Source organism: Xyrauchen texanus, chromosome 6 (genome assembly GCF_025860055.1).
Source record: "Xyrauchen texanus isolate HMW12.3.18 chromosome 6, RBS_HiC_50CHRs, whole genome shotgun sequence".
Lineage (NCBI taxonomy): Eukaryota > Metazoa > Chordata > Actinopteri > Cypriniformes > Catostomidae > Xyrauchen > Xyrauchen texanus.
In genome coordinates, this window is record NC_068281.1 from 36,459,997 (window position 1) to 36,483,836 (window position 23,840).

General features: G+C 36.0%; 2 protein-coding genes and 4 non-coding genes across 6 annotated transcripts; 1 reads left to right on the plus strand and 5 right to left on the minus strand.

The window, feature by feature from the left end:
* Positions 1 to 363: 363 nt before the first annotated feature.
* On the minus strand, positions 364 to 16,461 carry eif4a2 (eukaryotic translation initiation factor 4A, isoform 2). Its single transcript, XM_052129147.1, has 11 exons — positions 16,364 to 16,461; positions 15,627 to 15,684; positions 13,593 to 13,725; positions 13,349 to 13,488; positions 10,774 to 10,942; positions 10,251 to 10,360; positions 2,240 to 2,383; positions 1,792 to 1,929; positions 1,433 to 1,522; positions 1,153 to 1,232; positions 364 to 1,066 (listed from the first exon to the last, which is right to left on the minus strand). The coding sequence occupies exons 1-11, from the start codon at positions 16,390 to 16,392 to the stop codon at positions 922 to 924; spliced, it is 1,236 nt and encodes a 411-aa protein (XP_051985107.1). The 5' UTR covers positions 16,393 to 16,461; the 3' UTR covers positions 364 to 921.
* On the minus strand, positions 1,591 to 1,664 carry LOC127645895 (small nucleolar RNA SNORD2). The gene has a single exon (XR_007970862.1). It is a non-coding gene; the product is annotated as a small nucleolar RNA SNORD2 (small nucleolar RNA).
* On the minus strand, positions 2,012 to 2,197 carry LOC127645890 (small nucleolar RNA SNORA81). Its single transcript, XR_007970857.1, has one exon. It is a non-coding gene; the product is annotated as a small nucleolar RNA SNORA81 (small nucleolar RNA).
* On the minus strand, positions 10,039 to 10,215 carry LOC127645889 (small nucleolar RNA SNORA81). Its single transcript, XR_007970856.1, has one exon. It is a non-coding gene; the product is annotated as a small nucleolar RNA SNORA81 (small nucleolar RNA).
* On the minus strand, positions 10,465 to 10,534 carry LOC127645894 (small nucleolar RNA SNORD2). The gene has a single exon (XR_007970861.1). It is a non-coding gene; the product is annotated as a small nucleolar RNA SNORD2 (small nucleolar RNA).
* Positions 16,462 to 19,240: 2,779 nt separating the features above from the next.
* dcun1d1 (DCN1, defective in cullin neddylation 1, domain containing 1 (S. cerevisiae)) lies at positions 19,241 to 23,597 on the plus strand. The gene is made up of 7 exons (XM_052129150.1): positions 19,241 to 19,320; positions 19,941 to 20,154; positions 20,287 to 20,455; positions 21,292 to 21,422; positions 21,532 to 21,614; positions 21,721 to 21,817; positions 22,208 to 23,597. Exons 1-7 carry the CDS (start codon positions 19,243 to 19,245, stop codon positions 22,282 to 22,284), a joined length of 849 nt encoding a protein of 282 aa, XP_051985110.1. The 5' UTR covers positions 19,241 to 19,242; the 3' UTR covers positions 22,285 to 23,597.
* Positions 23,598 to 23,840: the final 243 nt, after the last annotated feature.

A 23,840-nucleotide genomic window follows, 5' to 3' on the forward strand; every position in this document is an offset into this window, starting at 1 on the left:
GATGTTTTGGGTACAAGACTCAAGTGACTGCTCAAGTAAATTAGTATTATTGGGAGATAAATAGAATCTCATGCCCAAATGTATTGCTTTCAGAACTGTCAGTGCCTTATATATAGTCCTTTAAGAAATGGGTCCTGATATGAATGATTTTTCTTTATATTTTAAGGAACTGAAACTGCAATTATATATGTTATTTTATGTGATAAGCTAAACTAGTTAATGTTTAAAACTCAAGCATTTGACAGACACTTATCTAAAGCAAACACATTTCAAGTAAACATTTTCATGATCTTGGTGTAGTTAGTGCCATGATCGACCACGAGAGCAACTTTGTGTACTAAAGTCATGAGACAACAATTCACGGACAGAATAATGAGCCTCTTTATTGTCAAATGGGCCAAATGCTACAAGGAACATTTACATTTTTAAGATGTTAAGACCCACCTTTGAAGAGGACTTCACAAAAAGAAGTACTTGATAAAACAATATACAATTAAATGAACATTTCACAAACTAAAAAGTGCCTTTATATTACTGAAAAGATAGATGAAGTGAACAAAGTTAAACTGCACACATATGTTAGCATAACATAATTGGCAGACTTGATGCAGCACTTGTATCTTTTAGTCCATAAGTAAATTACTAAACGATGAAGAACATCTAACACACACATTTTGAACATACTAGGGGAAAAATACCTGATAAAGAATACATGTAAAGAACCCATGTTTTGTAAAAACCACCACCAGTAAAATACTGATATGGTTGGAGCCTACAACCATCCACAGAGAGTCACGTCACGTATTGAATTCGCAAGTCAGATCCGAGACCAGCATTGATAAGAATAGTTTTTTCTTTCCAATAAAAGCACAAAAGCAACTGATCATTCAACGGCTATTTCTGCGTTAAATACTCAGAAGTTTAAATCAGGTCTGCGACATTCATTGGCATCTCTTCAACAGTCGTATTGTAAAATGTCTCAATGTCTCGAAGAATCCTTTTGTCTTCTTCAGTCACAAAGTTGATGGCAACACCTTTTCTGCCAAACCGACCCCCACGGCCAATCCTGGGAAGGGACATTGATAGTGAAATGGTCAGCATTAAATGCATCACCATCTGAGATAAAGGCACATCACCTATAATTTTACTCACCTATGGATGTAGTTCTCTCGATTTGTTGGCAAGTCATAATTGATGACAAGTGAAACTTGTTGCACATCAATTCCACGTGCCTGAGGAAAAGCAGTTTCACATCAGTAAGGCAGAACCAACTTAAGTCCCTGTCCATATATGGTACTTTAAGTTTTATGCCCTAAAAGTAAATATTCAGAAGCAAATGCGCACCAGTGTTGTGCCAGATTGCGAAGTAGGTACCTTTCAAGATTACCTTCAGAATTTACATCTTCAAAACCTTCCTGTAACACCTACTCACCAGCAAATCTGTAGTTATGAGCACTCTGCTGGAGCCAGACCTAAACTCTCTCATGATTATGTCTCGCTCCTTCTGGTCCATGTCTCCATGCTGAAAAGCAGTTTTAGCACTTTAATGCAAGCCATCTTAAGACATGCTCACTGATAATCTCTGGACAAGTATGATCAGACATGTTTAAATAATCTCTCCATGACAAGTCAGTCCCGAAAGATGGTAGGCCATCATTTCATACTTGATCCAAGCATCATCTAAGCTGGACCATAAAACACATTGTGCCATTACTAAAGGCAATCCTCACTAATGTCTGTAGGTCACTGGACAAATGCCCTAAAAAGTTTTAGAGATCTGGCATGGCTTACCAGAGCAGACACAGTGAAATCTCTTCCATGCATCTTCTCAGTCAGCCAGTCGACTTTTCTCCTTGTGTTCAAGAAGATAACAGCCTGGGTGATTGTAAGGGTCTCGTAGAGGTCACAAAGTGTGTCCAATTTCCACTCCTACAGGGTAATAAAAGTTAATTAGCACCAGTAGAGTACCTGCGCTGGAAGTCCTCATACATGAATATTGTGGGTTCATGTCATGTGTGGCACAGAGTCTTGAGACCCAGGACACTGGACATTAAGAAAGAGGTCCTTCCTGAACTCATTTCCGACTGTGAGCTTTTGCTCTTCCTTCTTTGAGATTTACCAGTACTAGCATGAACACCAGCGCTAGACCTGAAGGTCTTGAGCTGATGATTTTAGCATGGTGCTTTTAAAAGAAGGGACTGAGATAATGTGCACAAGAAAACTTAAACCAGTGTCTCACCTCTCGTTCAACATTGATGTAAAACTGCTTGATACCCTCCAAAGTCAGCTCCTCCTTTTTCACCAGGATGCGAACAGGTTCACGCATAAATTTGGTGGTCACCTCCAACACATCGGCAGGCATGGTGGCTGAAAGCAGCACAACCTGGTCAAGCAAGCAATTATTTTAGCATTATCACCTCAAATACAAGTATGTACTATAAAAAACATTCCATAAATATTAGGGCTGTCAATTAAATTTAATCAGATTAATTACATGATATTCAGACCAATTATTCACATTATATCACATTAGAGAAAGTCCATAACATAATAATTTAATATATAAATGATTATATTATTAGTTTTATTATTGATAGAACTATAATACACATCAAAACTATAATAATTCAAACAATTAAAATGCATTACATTGGGGCAGGCAAGTAAAGCACTTATAAGACAATACAAAAAGTGCCTTTCAAAAGTCAATATATTGCTTATTTCCATATAATTATTCCATTTATAACATAAGCCTATCATTGGCCTACAGTCAACAGCAAAACATTTGAGATTTATTGTAAGAGCTTTTCTAAGGATGTGTCAATGTACACGCTGGGTTGGGAGGGTTACTTTAAGTAATCAGTTACATATTAGTGATTACTGAATAAATGTAATCAGATGAATCAACATAATCCAATTACAGCAATATGAATGTAATCAGAATACTTTATTACTTTTGGATTAACACAAGGGCACATATGTAAATAAAGTCAAGATAAAATATGATCTCTAAAACTTTACATTTGCCTTGAATGCAAACAGAACATGTTTGAGAAATATTAGGAGTACTGTTGTAGCCATTATTATATCCAAGGAAAAGAAACATACTGCACTCAACCAAGAAAACAGAAAGAGCTGTTAAATGTTCAACTCAGTATTTTAAAGAAAACAGGCGAGTTATCTCTCAAAAGCAAATATAATCAGAACAGATGCACTGAATTGTCTTAAGTTAACATTTAACTAAATCTGACAGGAAATATACCTCAGATTCAAAAACACTGCAAAGTTTAATTCTACCATATATTGCATTAGTGTGTATAGGCAATTGTAATTGGCACTATTCATGAACTTCAGACTGTATTCAATAGGTATATCACACTTATCCACATCATCATTATTATAGTCAAAATTAAATACCGGTACTGCTTACTCATGATCCTAAATTAAGCTTAATCAGCTAACAGTTTATGGCTGATCTCTGTTTCTGTTTAAGGAGGATTTTAAAAGTGTGTAAAAATGATTTGGTTTCTCAGCATCTACTGCACATTTGAGTTCTTCCCAACAGTGGCTATATATGAGGTCCAGATTTTGACAACTGAGGGATACACAACTAATACACAAAAGGTGCAAAAAAGTATTGATGCTCAAGAAGGCAACATAAGAACCAAGGGGTGCAAACTTTTGAACAGTATGATGTGTAAATAAAAGAGTACATTTTGTTTTATGTAGCATTTGAAGGGCAGAACTACATGAAAAATATAATCTCTTATAGGCTATTTGTATACATTCTGAAAGGATTATGTAAACTTCTGCACTTAACTGTATAGGCTATATAGTTAGTGAAAATGTATATTTTATTTTAGATTTAGTTTTCAAGATTTAACCACATTTTAGCTTTATTTAAATGTACAAATTAAAATTCCATGTAGCCTATCCATATGATGTCATATTTCATGACGTAATTATGAAATTACTTCACGAAAATTCTAAATACAACCCCCACATCTGAACATATAAGTGTTTGTGCTATGTAAAAGTGCAGTGTAGCTGTCTAAATGTGACATTGTCTGATTTACCTCTGCGCAGGTGGGGAAATTAACATTACAGAAAAATACTGGCTTACATATTCTCGTGCTGCATGAAGAATTGGATTGGCTTCTTTCAGCTCGTTGCTGAAAATATTTTTATTGGTGCATTTCTACATGCGCTGAATGACAGGATGACAAAGAGTACGAGCCAAGCGCATGACCTCATTGCCATGGTATCCAGATACATTTCAGCAGATTTGCAGAAAGACTAGAATGAAAGTATCGTCAAATCTATGTGCAAAGCTTCGGAATTGCTTCTCTTCTCTGCAAACGATATCAAAGATGATAGCAAGAAGGAAAATGAGTAAAAACATAAATAAAATCAGTGAGCCTACCAGCTGAAACCAGGTCATAATTACAATGTTTAGAGAATTGTCAGGACACCGGGACACACCTCTTCAAAATGGGATGTCTGGTCACCCTACTTAAAACGCAACAAGTAAACAATCCCACGACGAGAAAACAATCCCTCATTCAGCATTTAATGCTATGACCTTATAAATTAATGACTTGTTGCTCCGATTTAAGACCTTTTTAGACCTGTGAAAACCCTGTTTAAAGAGCGAAGAGAGAGAACCCAATGAGAATGCTCATCTAAACCATCTCACTCTAAACAAACAGCTGTCTGTATAGGTGTGTTGCTTATAGAGCTGGTGTTGCGCTTACTGCCCCCTGCTAAAAACAGGTGGTATTTCAAGCTTACATTTCTCCAATAGAAGGTATATTTTCATTACAGTCTGAGGATATGATTCAGTGTTTCCCATTAATTACCTAGAATGTGGAGGCCTGCCACAGTCTAATATGTCCTGCCAGTTGACAAATGTTGCATAATGAACTGGATTACACTTCTCATAATAACAAAAGATCTCTAACATTCTGTTTTGCGCAGTTGTTTCGGCAAAGCATCTCTCACTCCCTGTCAGTTATTATGAAGTTCATATTCTTATTCTGCTGTTAAAATAATCCAGAGCACATTTTTTAGTTTGCTAGTGATTAGTAACAGCTGCGCCCTGTTGATTGACAGGCGGCATATGTGCGCGCTTAAAATGCTTGTGCAAATATGCTCTTGAACTATCAAATACATTCTGCCAAAATGCCCGTCTAGGTGAGGTATGTATGTAAACACAGAGTGATGTCTAAAGTGAACGTAAAAGGCGGAGGAAAAAAGCAATTTGTATAAAAATGTCTGACATGTAAGTATAAATGTAAGATAATAGACCTGCTATCTAGTGTCATAAATAACCAGAATAAAACGAGAAAACACAAACTGCTCTTGACTTTATTAGCTTTAAAAAGTATTAATGTATTACAATCATACAGTAAAGACCAGTAGTAGTTTTGTTGCATTTCATTCTTGTTTACATGAATGCTTGATAGCCTGCTGCTCTTAAGAACTTCTTCATTTGTATTTTTTGTTCTATTATTTCTTTTATTTGGCGTTTTTATTACTGACTGTTTACTAGTCTTAAATAAATTACTTAAGAACTTGAAACCATTCGTCCAGAATTAAAAAATCGATTGTGTTATTTGTTGTGGATTTGAAGCCGATATTGAGAATCATCAAATTTCACAACAGTTTAGAGAAACACCATCTGTATGTAGATGATGCGGCTTGGACACATCATCAGTGATGAACCCAGGGTCGTCGGGTGTTTCGGGTCTAATCATCAGACACCCACACCTGGGTGACCCAACCGGGGATGATCAGTCCCCAGCTTGTGTCCAAGCGGCATGCTACACCATGGATCCCCTCCTTTGATCCACAACCACCTTGAAGCCTTTTCCACAGATTCAATGATGTTACTGGTGGCTTTTCTTTCCTGCAACCATCTGATGCCAAGGAGCCTGAGTGCCCAGTGCAGAGACTGTCCTGGAATTCCCCTGCAGCCCACCTCGATAGGCTCACAGCAGGCCTTCCATCCATTCCCTCTACAGGCCTCTAGCAGCTCAAGGTATTTGGCCCTCTTTCGCTCATGGGCTTCCTCTATGCGGAAATACAGAAATTTTGGTACTGTGATAATGTAGACTTTATTGTACACGGTATAACTTGCTGCAATCACATGATTAAAAAGTACATCACTTTCCATAGAACTATGCACACCCATGTCACCAGAACCGGCTGGATCCATGACCATTCCTGCTTCGTGTTGAACTCAACTGCTACATGACGCTGAATGATGACTAAATGCAGCAGGTGCCAGCCAAACATCACTTCAGTCTATTATGATGGGCTTCAGAGGATTAACTGATGCCAACTCCAACCATAAGACATGGGATACATCATACACCATTGTCTGAACCTTGTATGTAAGAAGTACCTCACCGAAATTACCGGCCAGGTTGATCTACAATGCACCTCACTGACCTCTGCCAACATCACCTCAGTCTATTGATGGACTACACTCTTATAATGGAATGCATAGACAAACAATTGCCAACAAAAGGCTTCATCAGCCAATTAACAAGGACAATTGCATCTATGTGAACTTCTGCAGTTAATCCAGGATGGACATCAAAAGACATTGATCATTAATCTTACAGTTCATATAATATCTTTATTTAAACATAGACCCTTAACGCTTAAGTTTAATAATTTTAAACCATGAATTTAACTATACATAAGTAATATTTACATTATATTCATGATGTCATTCAACGGGGAACTGGCCCCCACAGTGAGTTTAAACCAAAATCTTGGATGGAGTTTTGTGTTCCTTGCACCTTCACCTTGCTCACTGGTGTTATTAGTACACCATTTAATTACTTATTTTTAAACCCTATTAACAATCATATTTTATCTAATTACACAATGATGATTCATCGACATTATAGTTATCTTCTGTAAAGCTGCTTTGAAACTGTGTGTTGTGAAAGGCGCTATCCAAATAAAATTGACTTGACCCCTGCTGTTAATGGAGGCTTTTCTTTATTTGACTACATACATGACATAAAATAATTACCATATGATAATAGTGTCGTCCCCTACCCAGTGCATTTCTGTCGTAGAGAAGAGTTGACAGCATAGGTACACTATCAGGTTGGGCATCGGTCATAATTTTACAAAAACATACAAAAACCTTTGACATGTTACTTAGGCCTGTAACTTAAATGTCCTTTTTTCTCTCTGAACAAGTGAATGACCAATTTACTTATTCGGAGGACAAGCACACGACAATGCTTAATGTCAAGCCCAGCAACCAATTAATTAAATTACAACTAAAGCATAAAAATGTTTAAAAGAGCACAAAGTTCTTCATAGATCTAGCCTCTTAATTTTGCAACAGATTGTTGCATTTAACTTTAAAATGTACAAAATTCTTACGGGGCAGAATGCCCCCAGACCCCCCAGAGGGTCCAAGGTCAACCCACTACAGTCTCACATAATCCAGTGGGAAACACTGATTAATTGCATACATTTTAACAAGTTATCTATTCTCTCTCGAGTCATTTTGGATTTCAATTCTATTCATATGGATGTATTTCAGTTATAATGACCATGTTGCTTACATATGAAAGAAATTCTCAGCTAATCCTGTCATTTATACAGGTGACCTTGTAACTTGGTGTACTAAAGACATTAATTTGACATTGTCACATTTAGCTCTTTAAAATGTCCAAATCCATGTATTCCATCAGTAAATATGTCTTGAAATTGCACATATTATATTGCATAAATACATTGATACTTGTGCATAAATGATACTATGTACAAGTATTTACATTGACTTATAGAACAAGTGCTGAGACTGTACCGTCTCTTTAAAAATAGTGGCAGTTCAGCAAACATATCTAAACATGTTTTTGTTGGGCACATATTAAGTAGTCCTGTGGGATTAGAACTAAACTTTTTGTTGGTGGTCAACAACTGAAGGTAAAAGAACAGAAGAGGATATTAAACGGTATGTAATTCAATGGCAAATGGATTCCGTAGACACACAAGGAACGTGTCAAACCAAACATTTACTCTCAACACATATACATACACAGGGAAATAAATAAAACACAGCAAGGCTCCAGACGAAAACAATTAAGGAGCCATTGGCTCCTGTGAGAGAATAAACGGGCTCAAAATTATTTTAAAGTGACACAATTACATTACGTTTTAAATTTGTTTAAACTTGAGAAATTATATATATATATATATATATATATATATATAAATAAATGTTCTTTACACAGAATCTGAGCCAGTACCACTGACCATAATTATGTCAGCATCACTTGGCCATTGACTGTAATTTGGACTTTTTTCAGAAAGCCAGCATCTGACACATGGTTCAAGACCAAACTGCTCAAGTGATGGGCCCTCTGTGCTGATCCTGATGAAGTATTCCAAGGTTGACACATGGAGTGTGTATCCTGTTTTGAGCTAAAAGCCATGTTCACACAAAGCAGCTGAAATTGGTAGGACAAGCAATACCTCAACTAGATGAAAAACAGTCTGGAAATCTGAGCAGTAGGGCTCTTTTGTCAGTAGGACTTCCCACAAACTGCAATAGAATTTATCTGAAAACTGTCCTTTTACAAGATTTTTCAGCAATCTCAAATTTGCCTGTACAGCACTGATGTCACATCCATTTTTCAGCAAGATGCCTTGATCAATTCAGCTTGTTAATTTCATTTTCTCCAAAAATGTGTACATCATCTGGCCAAGATTCATGACAAAAGATGGAGAACGTGTGGCATACAGTGAAAAGAATGTTAAATTTCTCCTCTTAGAAGTACGCCTACTCCTCCTGAGGCACCATGTTAACGCTGGCCTCATCTGCCCCAAACTGCCACCAATCATGATCAGTTTGTTTAGCATCACCAAACAATTTTATTTTATCTAATACTCCATGTGCATGGCAGTGTTCAAGCTCAGCTAAACACCCACTGCTACACCTGCAGAAATGTGCCTGCAGTATGCAATAACATTGTCATTCCCAGAAACGTCTGAGCCACAGTCAATGATAAGAGACGTAATTAGCTGTCTGGGCGTCTGTCAGTGCTTGTTCTTTGATCTCATCTGCAATGCATCCAATAAACTCAGCACATGCTGTGTGGTTGTCATATGTCTTGCACACATCCAATCCATTTTTATTTATTAGTAATATCTGAGAAGTTACTGTGCTGAAAGGCAGCTCTTCACATGAAATCATATAGGCAGTGTTACATTTTATTTTTAGCTCCTTCCATCATGATCTCATCATGTAGTTCAAATGTACGAGACACAGCACGTGCCAACGGTGTTGTTTGTGGAGCAATGGTCACAAGCATTTTTATTCTTTTCACTATCTATGCATTTTCTCTCTCTTTCTTGAAATGGTTCGTTCTGGCAATGAAACCCATTTTCCCCGCAATTTCTCAGCCCGCTTTGGAACAAAAGTCAAAATATTTTCTGTGTGCGATGATCATACCGGAGCCAAACAAACTCTTGAATCCAGTAAGTTTTAAAATGCCTTTCTGCACTTTTCCTTGGGTGTTCATTGATTAACAGGGAAAGATGATCCTCTTGTGTCTGTCATTTTCTATCCCTCATGCTGGAACAACTGGACCCTTTTTTTTATTAACAGCTGTGCCATTAGCGTTTGTGCTCGACAGAGATGAGGATTGTTTGGATAAAGTCTGATATTTTTCATTTTGACATGTTTTTCTGACACTGAAAGCTGATCCTCACTTTCCCTGTGCATTTAACTGCTCTGGATGAATTTGTTTTAGGCGAAACGTTTTTCCCCTCTGACATTTTCTTGCGCGTCATCTCATTTTATTATGTCAACACAACAAATGAAGTGATAGGCTACTCACAGAACACGCAAGTAAACAGACATTACATGCTGATTTTTTACATCATAACATGTGAATTTATATAGTCACCAGCAAATATATCACTCGCAATAAATTTTTTTTGGTTGCAAATGGACCGCTTTATGTGCAGTCTGGAGCCCTGTACAGAACGTATGCACGGAATTAATGTTGCTCTGGACCTTGAAACACAAGCCACTGGACATTAAGAAAGAGGTCCGGCCCGTCTAATTTCCAGTGCAGGGCAAGTGCTCTTCTTCCACATTATACTCTGCTAGCATGATTACATATAGCAGGAGGACCTGAACTCTGTAATTTTAGCACAGTTCTTTTGAGTGGAAGACTAAACAGTCATCTGGCATCGGGGTCTTAACTTACTTGTATATTTGTGCTTAATTTTTGGAAAATCTCATAAATTTGATCCTTGAACCCACGGCTCAGCATTTCATCGGCTTCATCGAGAACAAACATCTTGATCCATTTGGGAGCTGTATTGAGAGAGAGAGAAAAAGGTTTCCTGAAATTCAAAAACAAATTTAAATCATCAGACCAGCTCGTCTTGGCAAGCAGCTTGCAACGAAGTTGGTCAATCATATGATCAGTTGTTAGAAATTTCTCCATTCCAGGTCAGTCCCGAAAGATGATATATCATCACTTCATACTTGATACCAGCAGTTACACTTTAAAGCTGAAGTGTCATTTTTTTTCCCTTCATAAAATGCATTCTTTCCCAACTAATTAAGTCGAGACAACGTTTAAGAAAGCTGTACATTGATTTCCGCAAAGTGTAAAAACAAGTATTAAAAATCACTTTTGTACCTCTGTTAGGGGAAAATGACACTTCAGCTTTAAAAAGCAAGCTTGCATGTTTCAACCTAAATAAATTGCATTGTCTACTTACACAAGTACCTCCTGTTCAGCATGTCAAACACACGGCCCGGTGTACCGACGACAATGTGCGGAGCTTCAGCCTGCAGTTTTTGCATTTCGTTCCGCACGTTGGTGCCTCCAATGCAAGCATGACAAGAAGCACCCATGTAGTCACCCAGAGCCAGAATAACCTTCTGAATCTTCAGTGAAAGAAGGAGGTGGATGGTGTTAAATTAAACGCTCTGTATCCTCGTGTACTAAAGCACTTGCTGCCAATATTTTTATGCACAAACAGTGGACAAGTATGATCAGTTGAAAAGTGGTCATCACCATAAAAGGTCAGTCCCGAAAGAAGGTATACCATATGGGTGCACCGATCAAAATCGGCCGATATTAGTCTTGAATCTGCGATCAGCTGATCGTGCCTAGATTTAGGGCTGATCTTTTTTGCTGCATGCAGGGAATCACACATACACTGTTCCTCTAATGAATGAGCGCTTGCTCAGACCTTGATGCATGACAGTGTGGCCTCTGCAGGATGAATTGTTGGCAATTCTAAGCATTCATGAATTAAACTTTCAGACATGATGTAATTCACATGAACATTCCACTGTTTTTAAAAATGTGTAAGAATAACATCTGTATGAATATTATGTTTTCTAGAGTCATTACGGTAGTTACTCTGACTCACTACACACTGAGCGGGAAGAGAATAAAGAGGCTGTTAACGGGTATAAAAACAAATACAAAATACAATAAACATGCACATACAAATCTGATTACATGTAATCTAATGCGAGTCGTCATAATCAGACGTTGTGTTGAGTGACAGACCGTTTGAGCCTTCGTGAGCGCTTTTATAGCTTTACTCTCTTCAACATTAGTGTTGTGTCAAACATGCATGCTCTCAGTGCTATTCAGTGAGGATCCCCATTTAAATCAGATTAATGTTGGTCACAATACCTCTAATAACAGATGTAACCGTTTAACCTTCAATAACGACACTGCGTCTTCATTTGCTTAATTAGCGATTTGTTTACCAGCAAAATGCCAAAAGACAGTCAACAAATCATTAGACATGAATGATCTCTCACTGGAGCAGTTTTAAAGCTTGTAAAAGATACGTCTTATTTTTTAACAAGTCTACTGTGTGTGATGCCCTCATGGTTTTTACTGCTTAACAGTACGTCACAATGACCTTTTCATATAGACAACAGAGCCATTACTAACTGTTTTCAATACAAATGTTAGCAATTCACTATTGATGTAACTTTGGTAGCACCCTATAAAATGGTTAATTCAACATTAGATAATACAATAGATATCATGGAAAAACAATAAACATATTTATACAGACTTTATTAATCAGTGTTAGTTAAAAATAAACATTTTAATAGTTCATACAATAAACATATTTATACAGACTTTATTAATCAGTGTTAGTTAAAAATAAACATTTTAATAGTTCATAATGCATTAATGTTATCAAATACAACTTTTGAGTTAAAAAATGTAAGTGTATATTTTTTAACTAATATTACGCTCAGTTCATGTTAAATACAGTAATGTTGTTAAATAATGTTAACAAATGGAACCTTTCTGTAAAGTGTTAATGTAATTTTACTGTGTGGGGCATAAACATACAACTGCGGCATATAACTTGCCAAGTGAGGCAAAGGGCAAAAAACAAAAAGGGAATCGGTATCAGCCTCAAATTTCCCGATCGGTGCACCACTAGTATACCATCACCTCAAACTGGCCCACGGATCTATTTTTTTATTTCTTTTTTTTTTTACAAACAGCCTCTGCATGTTACTTTGCTGCACAAAAGCAAAACCATTTAAGGGTTGGTTCACCCAAAAATTTGAAAAGTATTTCTTGGCTCTTTAGGTCAATACAATGTAAGTGAATGGGTGCCAACATTTTGAAGCTCCAAAATTTACACAAGGGCAAAATAAAATTTCTCCAGACAACTCTGGTGGTTAAATCCATATATTCTAAAGCAATATGATGGGTGTGGGTAACAAATTGATCTATATGCAAGTCTTTTTTTTTTCACCATGAATTCTACTCCCTTCTCGGTCAATCTCCAATTAAACTTTCTCATTCTTCTTTTTGATTCACAGATTTCTTGCATATCAACACATGATATAGTTTATCATACCACTTCTGAACACATGGATTTAACCACTGGAGTTATATGGATCACTTTTATGCTCCCTTTGTGGACCCGAATTTAAAAATGTTGGCACCCATTCACTTACACTGTATGCACCTACAAAGCTGAAATATTCTTCTAAATATCTTAACCTGTGTTTCGCAGAAGTCAGTCATACACTGGGATGGCATGAAATCTCATGTCCAACCACTAACACAAAACACTCACGGCCATAACAGAAATGATCATTTATCCTGTCAGGGGTTCTGGCTAGAAAATGACTTCCAGCCAAATAGTTCACAGAGTTATGCAAAGAAAAGTCCACATTTATATACACTGATGTAGCAGGAAGAATAGCAAAAAAGTACCTTGAATCAAGCTACTTCCAGAATATGCCGCCTTGGTCTGAGACACACTTAAGTTTATCATGACCTCAGGTACAGCATACCTGCTGAGCAAGCTCTCGGGTTGGTGCCAGGACCAGAGCCTGGGTCTCTTTCTGCTCAATCTCCAGCTGCTGCAGGATGGAAATGGCAAATGTGGCCGTTTTTCCAGTTCCCGACTGGGCCTGCGCGATAACATCATAACCTATAGAGAAATAACCGACAATTTTACACTTCTGCACTATGCTATTGGTTTTAAAAACACTACACTACAAACATACAAGAACATCCAAGCAACGGTGTCTGTACCTTTTATGCAAGGAATTATCGCTCTCTGCTGGATTGCGGAGGGTTTTTCAAAACCATAGGCATAGATTCCACGAAGGAGAGTTTCCTTTAAATTCATATCATCAAAATTGTCTGTAATCTCGTTCCAGTTGCTCTGTTAAAAGATTTAAATTTTTTGATTGTATTGGATTTTATTGCCTTATCAGCTTCAAAGGCTATTTCATGGCAAACACAAGTAATCAAACAATAGATAATGCAACACTTTTAAAAAAATTTTTTTTTTTAAAATACACAGAAAAATAGAAAGGTTTGCTCTGTGAAAGAAAATGTATAAAAACATTTTGCATGCATTGGCTCATTAGTCATCTAGCGGTCCCTTATATAAAGTGTTAACAACTCATTTTATTACATGCCCCTGGAGTACGTTTACATTTACGCATTTGGTAGACGCTTTTATCCAAAGCGACTTACAGTGCACTTATTACAGGGACAATCCCCCCAGAGCAACCTGGAGTTAAGTGCCTTGCTCAAGGACACAATGGTGGTGACTGTGGGGATCGAACCAGTGACCTTCTGATTAACAGTTTACCAGTTATGTGCATTAGACCACTACACCACCACCACTCCATAAACCTCAGGAGTAACCTGAGGTTTAGGGCACAAAGGCAATATGCTTCCTTCAAATGTCAGAATGACTGCATTTACGAGACAAGTGCATATGAACACCACAACACTGTTGTAAATTCCAGTAAAACATTCTATAGTTTCTTCCACACAAACTTTTATAATCACCTCAAGTCATAGTTCACCCAAAAATTTTAATTCTCATAATTTACTCCTCATGCCCATATACGGGGCGGCTGTGGCTCAGATGGTAGAACGGGTCGGCTACCAATCGCAGGGTTGGTGGTTCAAATCCCGGCCCACATTCCGAAGTGTCCTTGGGCAAGACACTGAACCCTGAGTTGCTCCCAATGGCAGGCTAGCGCCTTGCATGGCAGCTCTGCCGCCATTGGTGTGAATGTGAGTGTGGATGGGTGATTGGGACACAGTGTAAAGCGCTTTGGTAACCTCTAAGGTTAATAAAAAAGCGCTATATAAGTGCAGACCATATAATGCAAATGTATGGTTAGGCTCGTAATCCATAATGACTCCAGTGGTTTAATCCCCAATAGCTTTTGAGTGACAGACCAAAATATAACTCCTTTTTCCCAATAGGAATCTTGACATCAGCAGTCTCTTTGGCAATCATGATTTCAAGCTCAATTACACTTCCTAGTACCATCAGAGACAGTTTAGGAGGACCACTGTTATTAAAATGAATGGGAGAAATTGGAATGCCCAGTGGATGAAGAGAAGGAAGTCCCATCTCACAGGTAAGAGAGCATTGATGGGGACTGTGGCGCCATCTAGCGCTTTGCACATGCATCCAGCACTAGGAAGTGTAATCAAGCTTGAAATCGCAATTATGCCACGGGACTGCAATGGCAAGATGAACAGTGAAAAAGTAGTTACATTTTGGTCTGTTCTCACCCAAACCGGTCATATAGCTTCATAAGACATGGATTTAACCACTGGAGTCATATGGATCTCTTATGTTTCCGTTGTGATTTTAGGAGCTTCAAAGTTTTAGCCACCATTTACTTGCATTGTATGGACCTACAGAGTTTAAATATTCTTCTAAATGTCTAAATTTGTGTTCTGTAGAAGGAAAGTCATACATATCTGGGATGGCATGAAGGGGAGTGAATGATGAGTTTTCAATTTGAGTGAATCATACCATTAAATGTTTAGAGTTCTTTGCCATTCATATTGTTGCAACAGTGCTAAAAGAGCTTCCAGACCTTGTAAGTGTACAAATGACAATTATGGTAAAATAAATTAAACTGCATAACACTCCCACTCCCTATCATGTGGGAACATTGCAGGAGGATCTGAAGGCAGTAATAGTTCATGGATTTTGTAGTTTTTGAACTGGCACTTTTCCCCCCCAGCACAGTTATTGAACTAATGAACCCTTCCACCCCACTGTTCTCCAAAACTTGATTTACAAACCTCGATGATACCATCAGGCTCCATTCCTTCAGGCCCTCCATGGTCTCGATCTCGTGAGCTAAAAGAAAAGACAGCATGAACTTTTGAGTATCAACTTTGAGAATGCCAGTGAGCATCTATTCCAGAAATACCACGTGAAATGAATAAGACTTTGAATAATCATGTTAAAGGTCGACATCATGACTTAACTGTCTTCTTCACAGCACATGTCCAAATCTGGTACCAATATTCACCGAATAAATAACTTTTAATCTAAGAGCAAGCTCGAACGACATTATACTAAACACACTGACATATATCTCCATAAAATGGAAAAATTGCAATAACTCTGACTTTACAAAAACTTACAAAATTGTTTAAAAGGTAAAAGGAAATAAAGAAGTTGAATGCAATGGAGCCCATCAAGCATGGAGGCCATGCGCTAGATTTCAGGGTGGGCGTAGTTAACGTTAATTTTTCAATCCTTAATAAAAGCCAACCATGCTGACCACACAAAAATGAAGGTGTAAATAACAACTAGATAAATCAGAGATGTACGCAAGCACAACATTCTGTAATGAGCGTGTAATCAGACGAGCTAGCGCGCGTTAGCCAGTTGTGCGGCCTCAGGCACACGTCAAACCCACCACACAGGTGTTTATAATTAGCCCAAAGCTGCTCTAACTCAACGATATACACATACACGGACAGTGTCAAACATAAAATTATTTTTATTTACGTCTCACAGTAGATTCTACCTGTTGTAATCAGCAGAACCGCTAGACATGATCCGTTCGCGACTACGGAATTCACTTGGAAAGGAAGAGCGTGCGTGTGTATCTCAGGCGATTTTATAAACCGGGACTCCTTCTGGACATTTCCTATGAAACTGCAAAAACATTACAATCGTGATGTGTGTTTGACTAGCCAAGACGAGTATTATAATGTAAGTTCAATGCGTGTAAATGTTAGGCGTGTGTATTTCCGTTCTGTCGATGTTAAGCAGAACTGTGAGCAGTGGCATGGGACTATATTGAGAAGCGCACGGATATTGCAGCATTGATAGGGAGTTGTGAGGTCGCTACGGGGTCTCCACGTTTCACATTTCTGGCCTTGAAACTGGCGTGACTTTAATACTTGTGGGTTTCCCCTTTTGGTCTCCAGTTCATTAGGACCATTTCGAAACGACAGTGCATTCACGAAGAAATGAGAGATGTAGCCTAATGTTTTGACCGCTACATTATGTGAAGAGGTTGCTAAGAAAGAGGACAAATAAACAGAAAACAGTTATTTTATTTATCTTATTTTGTAATACATTTTGCCAACTTTCACATACAAAAGTGTAAATTGTTAATTAAGAGTAAATTCATTTATAAAAATCCTAATTTTATTGCAAAATTAAGCAATACTTTGAAACAGTCTTTATCTGAAAACAAGAAAGCTAGGAGAAAAAAACGTGTTGTGCTTAGATATTTAATTATCATTTATAATAGTTCATTATTTGTTTTGTTCCATATATACAGTATATAATAATAATAATAATAATAATAATAATAATAATAATAATAATAATAATAATAAATGTTTATTGTTCACTGGTTTTTGGATACTTGCATTCTTGTTTGTTTTGTTGTTCCACTAATATTGTAATTATATTTGTTCATTGTTGCATAAAAATATAAAGAGGTGCACAAATTATCATTGTTTGACCGTCTTTACTCTTTAGCAACATTGTACAGTATGAAGAAGTTGTAAAAAGACTGGAAATCAGTTTCATTTGACTAATCCTTTATTACTTTTGGCCAAGTTTCTCATACTTTAAGAATGAGTTATGTAAGTGTAACTTGTCCAATCAAAATCCTAATTTTATGGCAAAATCAAGCAATATTTTGAAACAATATCTGTGTCTGAAAACAAGAAAGCTTGGAAAACACTAGTTTGTTGTGCTTAATTCAAGATTCTTAGTTGATATGTATAGTTTATTATAATTTATTCTTCGTGATAAAGCTTTAATATAATGTTCCATTCGTAACCATTAGTTAATGCATTAGGTATCATGATCATAAACATTATTTTATTTAATGCATTTTTGTAATCTTTGTCATGTTAGTTTACAGAAATGCAATTGTTCATTGTTAGTTCATGTTCGTTCATAGTGCATAAACTTACAATAACATCATTTGATGAAAAAAATCTTTAGAGACTGGACATAATGGGTATTCTTGAAATAACTTTAAGAATATGCAGCATTCCCTCATTTAACAAAGTGCACTATTATGGGCAACAAAGTTATAGAAGACTGGAGATTCACGTGATGAGATTATAAATTCACAAAGACTAATCTTATCAACATCTCAGAAACAAGTGAATACAATTTAACCAACTACCTTTCATTTGCCATTTTAGCTCTATTGAGAAATTTGGATTGTGAGGTTTGGAAAACAGTAGATCGAAATACTTACTAAAATTAGACTGTGAGTATGCTTTGCAAATTAATGGGAACAATAACAAGTATTCTGGCAAAGTCTGGTCTGCTAATATAGTATCCACAAAATTCTGAATACAAAAGAAAGGTACATGTTACATATTAATCTATATATTTTTTCCCAAACATGACCGATTTACATGAGGAAGTATCCGTGCATTCATATAATAATGTTAAAAATGTGTATAAAGTATTTACATTCAGAACAACAGTTTTTTTTATATTGGGGTAAAATACTACTACTACTACTTATTCTATTATTATTAATAATACTACTACTACTACTTATATTATTATTATTATTATTAATACTACTACTACTACTACTACTACTTATTCTATTATTATTAATAATACTACTACTACTACTTATATTATTATTATTATTATTAATACTACTACTACTACTACTACTTATTCTATTATTATTAATAATACTACTACTACTACTTATATTATTATTATTATTATAATACTACTACTACTACATATTCTATTATTAGTAATACTACTACTACTACTACTACTACTTATTCTATTATTATTATTATTATTATTAATACTACTACTACTTATTCTATTATTATTATTATTATTATTATTAATATTCTTATTCTTATTATTATTAATACTACTACTACTTATTCTATTATGATTATTATAATTATTAATAATAATAATACTTATTCTATTATGATTATGAATAATAATAATCACAGTACTACTACTACTTATTCTATTATGATTATGATGATTATTATTAATACTAATAATTATTATTATTATTTTTCTATAATGGTTATGAATAATAATAATAACAGTACTACTACTACTACTTATTCTATTATGATTAATAATTATAATAACAGTACTACTACTAATAATAATTTATTCAATTTATAAAGCACCTATCCAAAAGCTCAAGTTCGCTTTAAAAGAAAATCACATCACTTCCATTGCATTTGTATTTAGATATATGGGGGGAAAAGTTGAGAGTTTTAAGAATAATTAGCTTCTTATATTCTATGGGTGAATTGTGCCTTTTCAACATAATGTTTTTTTTATTATTATTATTTTTAATCCATTTTATGGTGGTTACAATTTCTGTTTATGAATAATCTACGCTTTGGCGATCAGCTGACTGCGGTACAAATGGCACTGCGCATGAGCGGAAGTTGGTGCAGGACGGAGAGGGATTGCGGAAGAGGGAATCTGGAAATCACAAACATGGTAAATGTAAAAAAAAAAAAACTAATATTAAGCTTATTTGCGTTACAGTCGCAGAGTATCAATAAACCGTTACGAAGGACCACACTCAGTTATGAGGACATTTTCACGACACTATTCCTTTAATATTGCCTCGCAGTAGAGTTGGTTTATTGATTAGAGATTTGTTAATACAGCTACACAGAGCAGGTAGCTTTGAGCTAGCGAGGTAAAGCTGTGAGTGAGCAGGGCTGACAAGTTCATGTTATAAATCACAAGCCAGTTTAATGAGTCATAGTGAAGGGTTATTTGTGTGTTAAAAAAAACCTTATGCAATCAGTGTGAAATGCTGCTGAAAAGGAGTTGAACAGGCGAAGCGTTTGAATGCTGTATTCGTATTATATAACTTGTATTCACACATAGCCTATAGGACAAAGTAATTATTTGCATTGCTTATAATTGAATATAAAACCCAATTAGGGCCAACATATGCCACTGTGATATGTTTTAACACAGACTGTGAATGCACCCAATGGCATGACACTGTACTAGTGACTTTCTTGAGTTTTAAACTTGAAATTCTTTACATCCTAAAACACATTGTGTTTATTTAACAATGTCTCTTCATGCTTTTCTCCTTACAGAACAAGCTGAAATCCTCTCAGAAGGATAAAGTTCGCCAGTTCATGATCTTTACCCAGTCAAATGAGAAAACAGCATTGAATTGTTTGTCTCAAAATGATTGGAAACTAGAGGTGGCTACAGACAACTTTTTCCAAAACCCCGACCTCTATGTACAGGCGCTAAAGGCAACATTAGACCGGAAAAGGTTAGAACAGCTCTACAATCGCTACAGAGGTAAGCCTGTTGTAGCACATCTTTGTGTGTTTGCATTTTAAACACACCAAAGAATACTCTATATGTTTCTTCTATAAATAAGATTCCTGCTGTATGATGTAGTGTAAGAAAATAATGTGGTTATTTTAACAGACCCTCAAGATGATAACAAGATTGGTATAGATGGGATCCAACAGTTCTGTGATGACCTGGGTCTCGATCCAGCAAGTATAAGTGTACTACTAATTGCTTGGAAGTTTCGGGCTGCAACACAGTGCGAGTTCAGCAAACAAGAATTTATAGAGGGAATGGCTGAGCAAGGGTAAATGTATTTTATGCTTGACTTGGATCACATTAAAGCTCCTTGAACATGACTCAGCTGTAGGAATTTGTTTCCTTCTGGCCCATTTAGGCCAATAGTTAATATTTCTTCTTGCCCAGGCCAGTACTGAAGGGATCGTTCACCAAAAAAATGGTAATCTTCATGAGAGAGTATAGTCCAAGTGATCTCTCGTGTTGAGACTTCCAGGATAAATGCACCATTGTGAGTAAAGAAACCGATGAAGACAGATCTAAACCAACCAAGCTACTTTACAGCATTCCTCCATCTCACTTGTAAACAGCGCTGCTCTTCTGGCTGACTCATGTGCCTCAGTTCTCAGGGGCTCTGGGAAAATTTAGAGGGGGAGAGGCAATGACCCGACCCAGCCCCACTAAAAATATTTTATTTTAAAATTGTAGTTTTTTTTTTTATTTAATTTTTTTTATTATTTGCTATAGTAGCTGGAATTTATACTACTATAATGCAACTATGAATTCATATACTTGTAAGAAAAACAATTGCATTTGCTACAAAACATTGCAGAATTTTACAGAAGAAATTTACAGAAAAAATCTTTTTTTTACAGTAACACATCATCAGTCTGTGAAAAGGGTTTATCACCAAAATTGAAATATATATGTTGAGATAAAAGCACATTTATATGATCAGTGAAAGTGAGATGCAGCATTGGTGCACTATGGGAAGTGACAGTTCAACTAGTTGAAACTCCTACACTGGGCCATCCTTATTGCTGAGTACTTTTTACCAGTCATTATTTGTCATCCATGATTTATGGCATGCAATCCTTGGATTAACATTCATTTCGTCTTTTCAAGGTGTGACAGCATAGAGAAACTCAAAGCACAACTGCCCAGGATGGAGCAAGAGTTAAAAGACCATGGGAAATTTAAAGACTTCTATCAGTTCACGTTCAACTTTGCCAAGAATCCAGGACAAAAGGGCTTAGGCACGTGTTAAGTTTGTTCTTGCTGTACTGTTCTATTGTTTGTTCCTTTTAATTACCTATGAATTTAACTAGTGATTTTTTTTATTGTTTTATTTTGTCATTCCACCAGACCTAGAAATGGCAATTGCATACTGGAATTTAATATTGGCTGGGCGTTTTAAATTTCTAGATCTATGGAACAAATTTTTATTGGTGAGTATCATCTTGTTCATGGTGGTAAGTCATACATAAAAGTGATCTTATTGGTTAAAATAATGTTTAAATACAATAGTCAGCATGTTTTACTTGTGCATTGCAGGAGCATCATAAGCGATCCATTCCCAAAGACACATGGAACCTTTTGTTAGATTTCAGCACGATGATCACAGATGATATGTCAAACTATGATGAGGAGGGTTGGTTTCTTTATCTGCAACTTCCTTTACTCATCCTTATTATAAAAAATGATTTACACTTACTTAAGAGGAAGATCCCAGTCATAACAGAAATAGAAACATTTTGTTTTTGCATTGTGCAATTATCCATTCTAATGAGTGTTCCAGTGTCCATATGACTACTGTCATTTTGGTTAACGTAACATTAACACAAACTACTGAGTGCACATTTAAATGTCCTGTAATTTAGAGATAATAATTCTGTATTCATAAGCCAATTATTATGTTGAATGGTTAGGCTTATTTTTAGCCAAATGTTAATAATTTAGGATTTAGTGGGTAGAATTAAGTTCAATAGGAATCTCCAATGAATGGATTTATTTATTTATTTTTCCAATTTTTATTTTTTAGGTGCGTGGCCAGTTCTTATTGATGACTTTGTGGAGTTTGCACGGCCATACATTGGCACCAAGAGTACAGCTGTATAAGTACATTCCTTCTGAGGGACGTCTGGACCTCACAGGGGAAAAACAAAAAACACACAGCTTCTGCTGAGCACAGAGGACTGAACTGAGATCTGTGTTGCCTTTTCCAAGCCCTCAGGACTGAGACATTTATACAAACCAGAGACATTGCAAAGGCATCTTTTTCTCTTCAGTCATTAAATGGTGGTTTGGGCTTTTTATCTTTTGCGCCGATTTATGTTTCGACTTCATGCAGGAACCAAATCGATCTCTGTTCATATCCAGTTGAAACAGTTCGACATGAGCAAGCTGTCACGGATACAATTACATGTACAACGACATCTTAATCCTTTCCCAGGGCTCAGTTAGGAAATTCATAATCTTAATTTTAATACTTCATGTGCATTCTTGCTTTGAATGTTTGTCTCTTTTCAATTGGTTTTTATGGAAATTATAAGTCAATGAATTTTGATTGTACTCTCTTTTTTTTATGAAACATAGTAGCTGGTGTCTTGAAAGCCAGTGAAATATTTTTGTTTGTTTTATTGTGAAAATGTACTTTTTTTCTGTTGATATCCAGACAATTATTTCATATTGCTTGTTTGGTATGTCATAATAACTAAGAATATTATATTTTACAATCCTAGAAATAATATTAATTTGAACCACCTCAGTTTTCCTTGATTAATAACTCCATTTGATGTATTTATAGTGTGTTTGCAGTCCATTCAGCACTTTGATATTTACATAATCCATAAAATAAAATCAGGTTATAAAGTAGTTGACGAGTAAAGTCAGATGGCCTTGCAAATAATCATTAGCATGTAAATGTCAGAAAACATTTACCCAGTGCTCCAAAAGTCTGAGTTCACATTGATTAATCTAGCTCACTAACGAAATAAGCAAAATGTCTGACTGCATTCACTTTGTAAAAGGTCAAGATTCCTTGCTTTCTTTGAAGCACACAAGATGCCTTTTTGAGCATTTTGTTATACTGGTAATATTTGTAATGAAAAGACTTGTATTAAATGAGAAAAATGCAAAATAGTAATAGTTTCCCAAGTGGTCTCAGATTTTCGGACCCCACTGTTTGTTTCCCTGATCTCTAAATCGGTATTCCTTTATAAAAATAACTTTTTAAAGGAATAGTTCACCCAAAAAGAAATATTATCATCATTTGCTCACTCTCATGTAATTCCAGATGTGTATGACTTTCTTCTGTAGAACACATGATTATTTTTAGAAGAAAATTTCCGCTTTAGCTCATTACAGTGCATGTGAATGGTGACTAGAACTTTGAAGCTCCAACAAGGACATAAAGGCAGCATACGATAAAATAAATCCATACGACTCCAGTGGTTTAATCCATGTCTTCTGAAGTGATATGATAGATATATCCCTGCCAAGTAGGTGGCGATATGCACAAAGAATGTGAGTTACCAAAAACATAAGATGTATGGTTTAAAAAAAAAAAAAAAAAAAGGACTGAAATATTTGATCTTTCTCACCCACACCTAAAATATTCTCTTCTGAAGACACTGATTTAACCACTGAAGTCGTATGGATTTCTTTTATCGTTT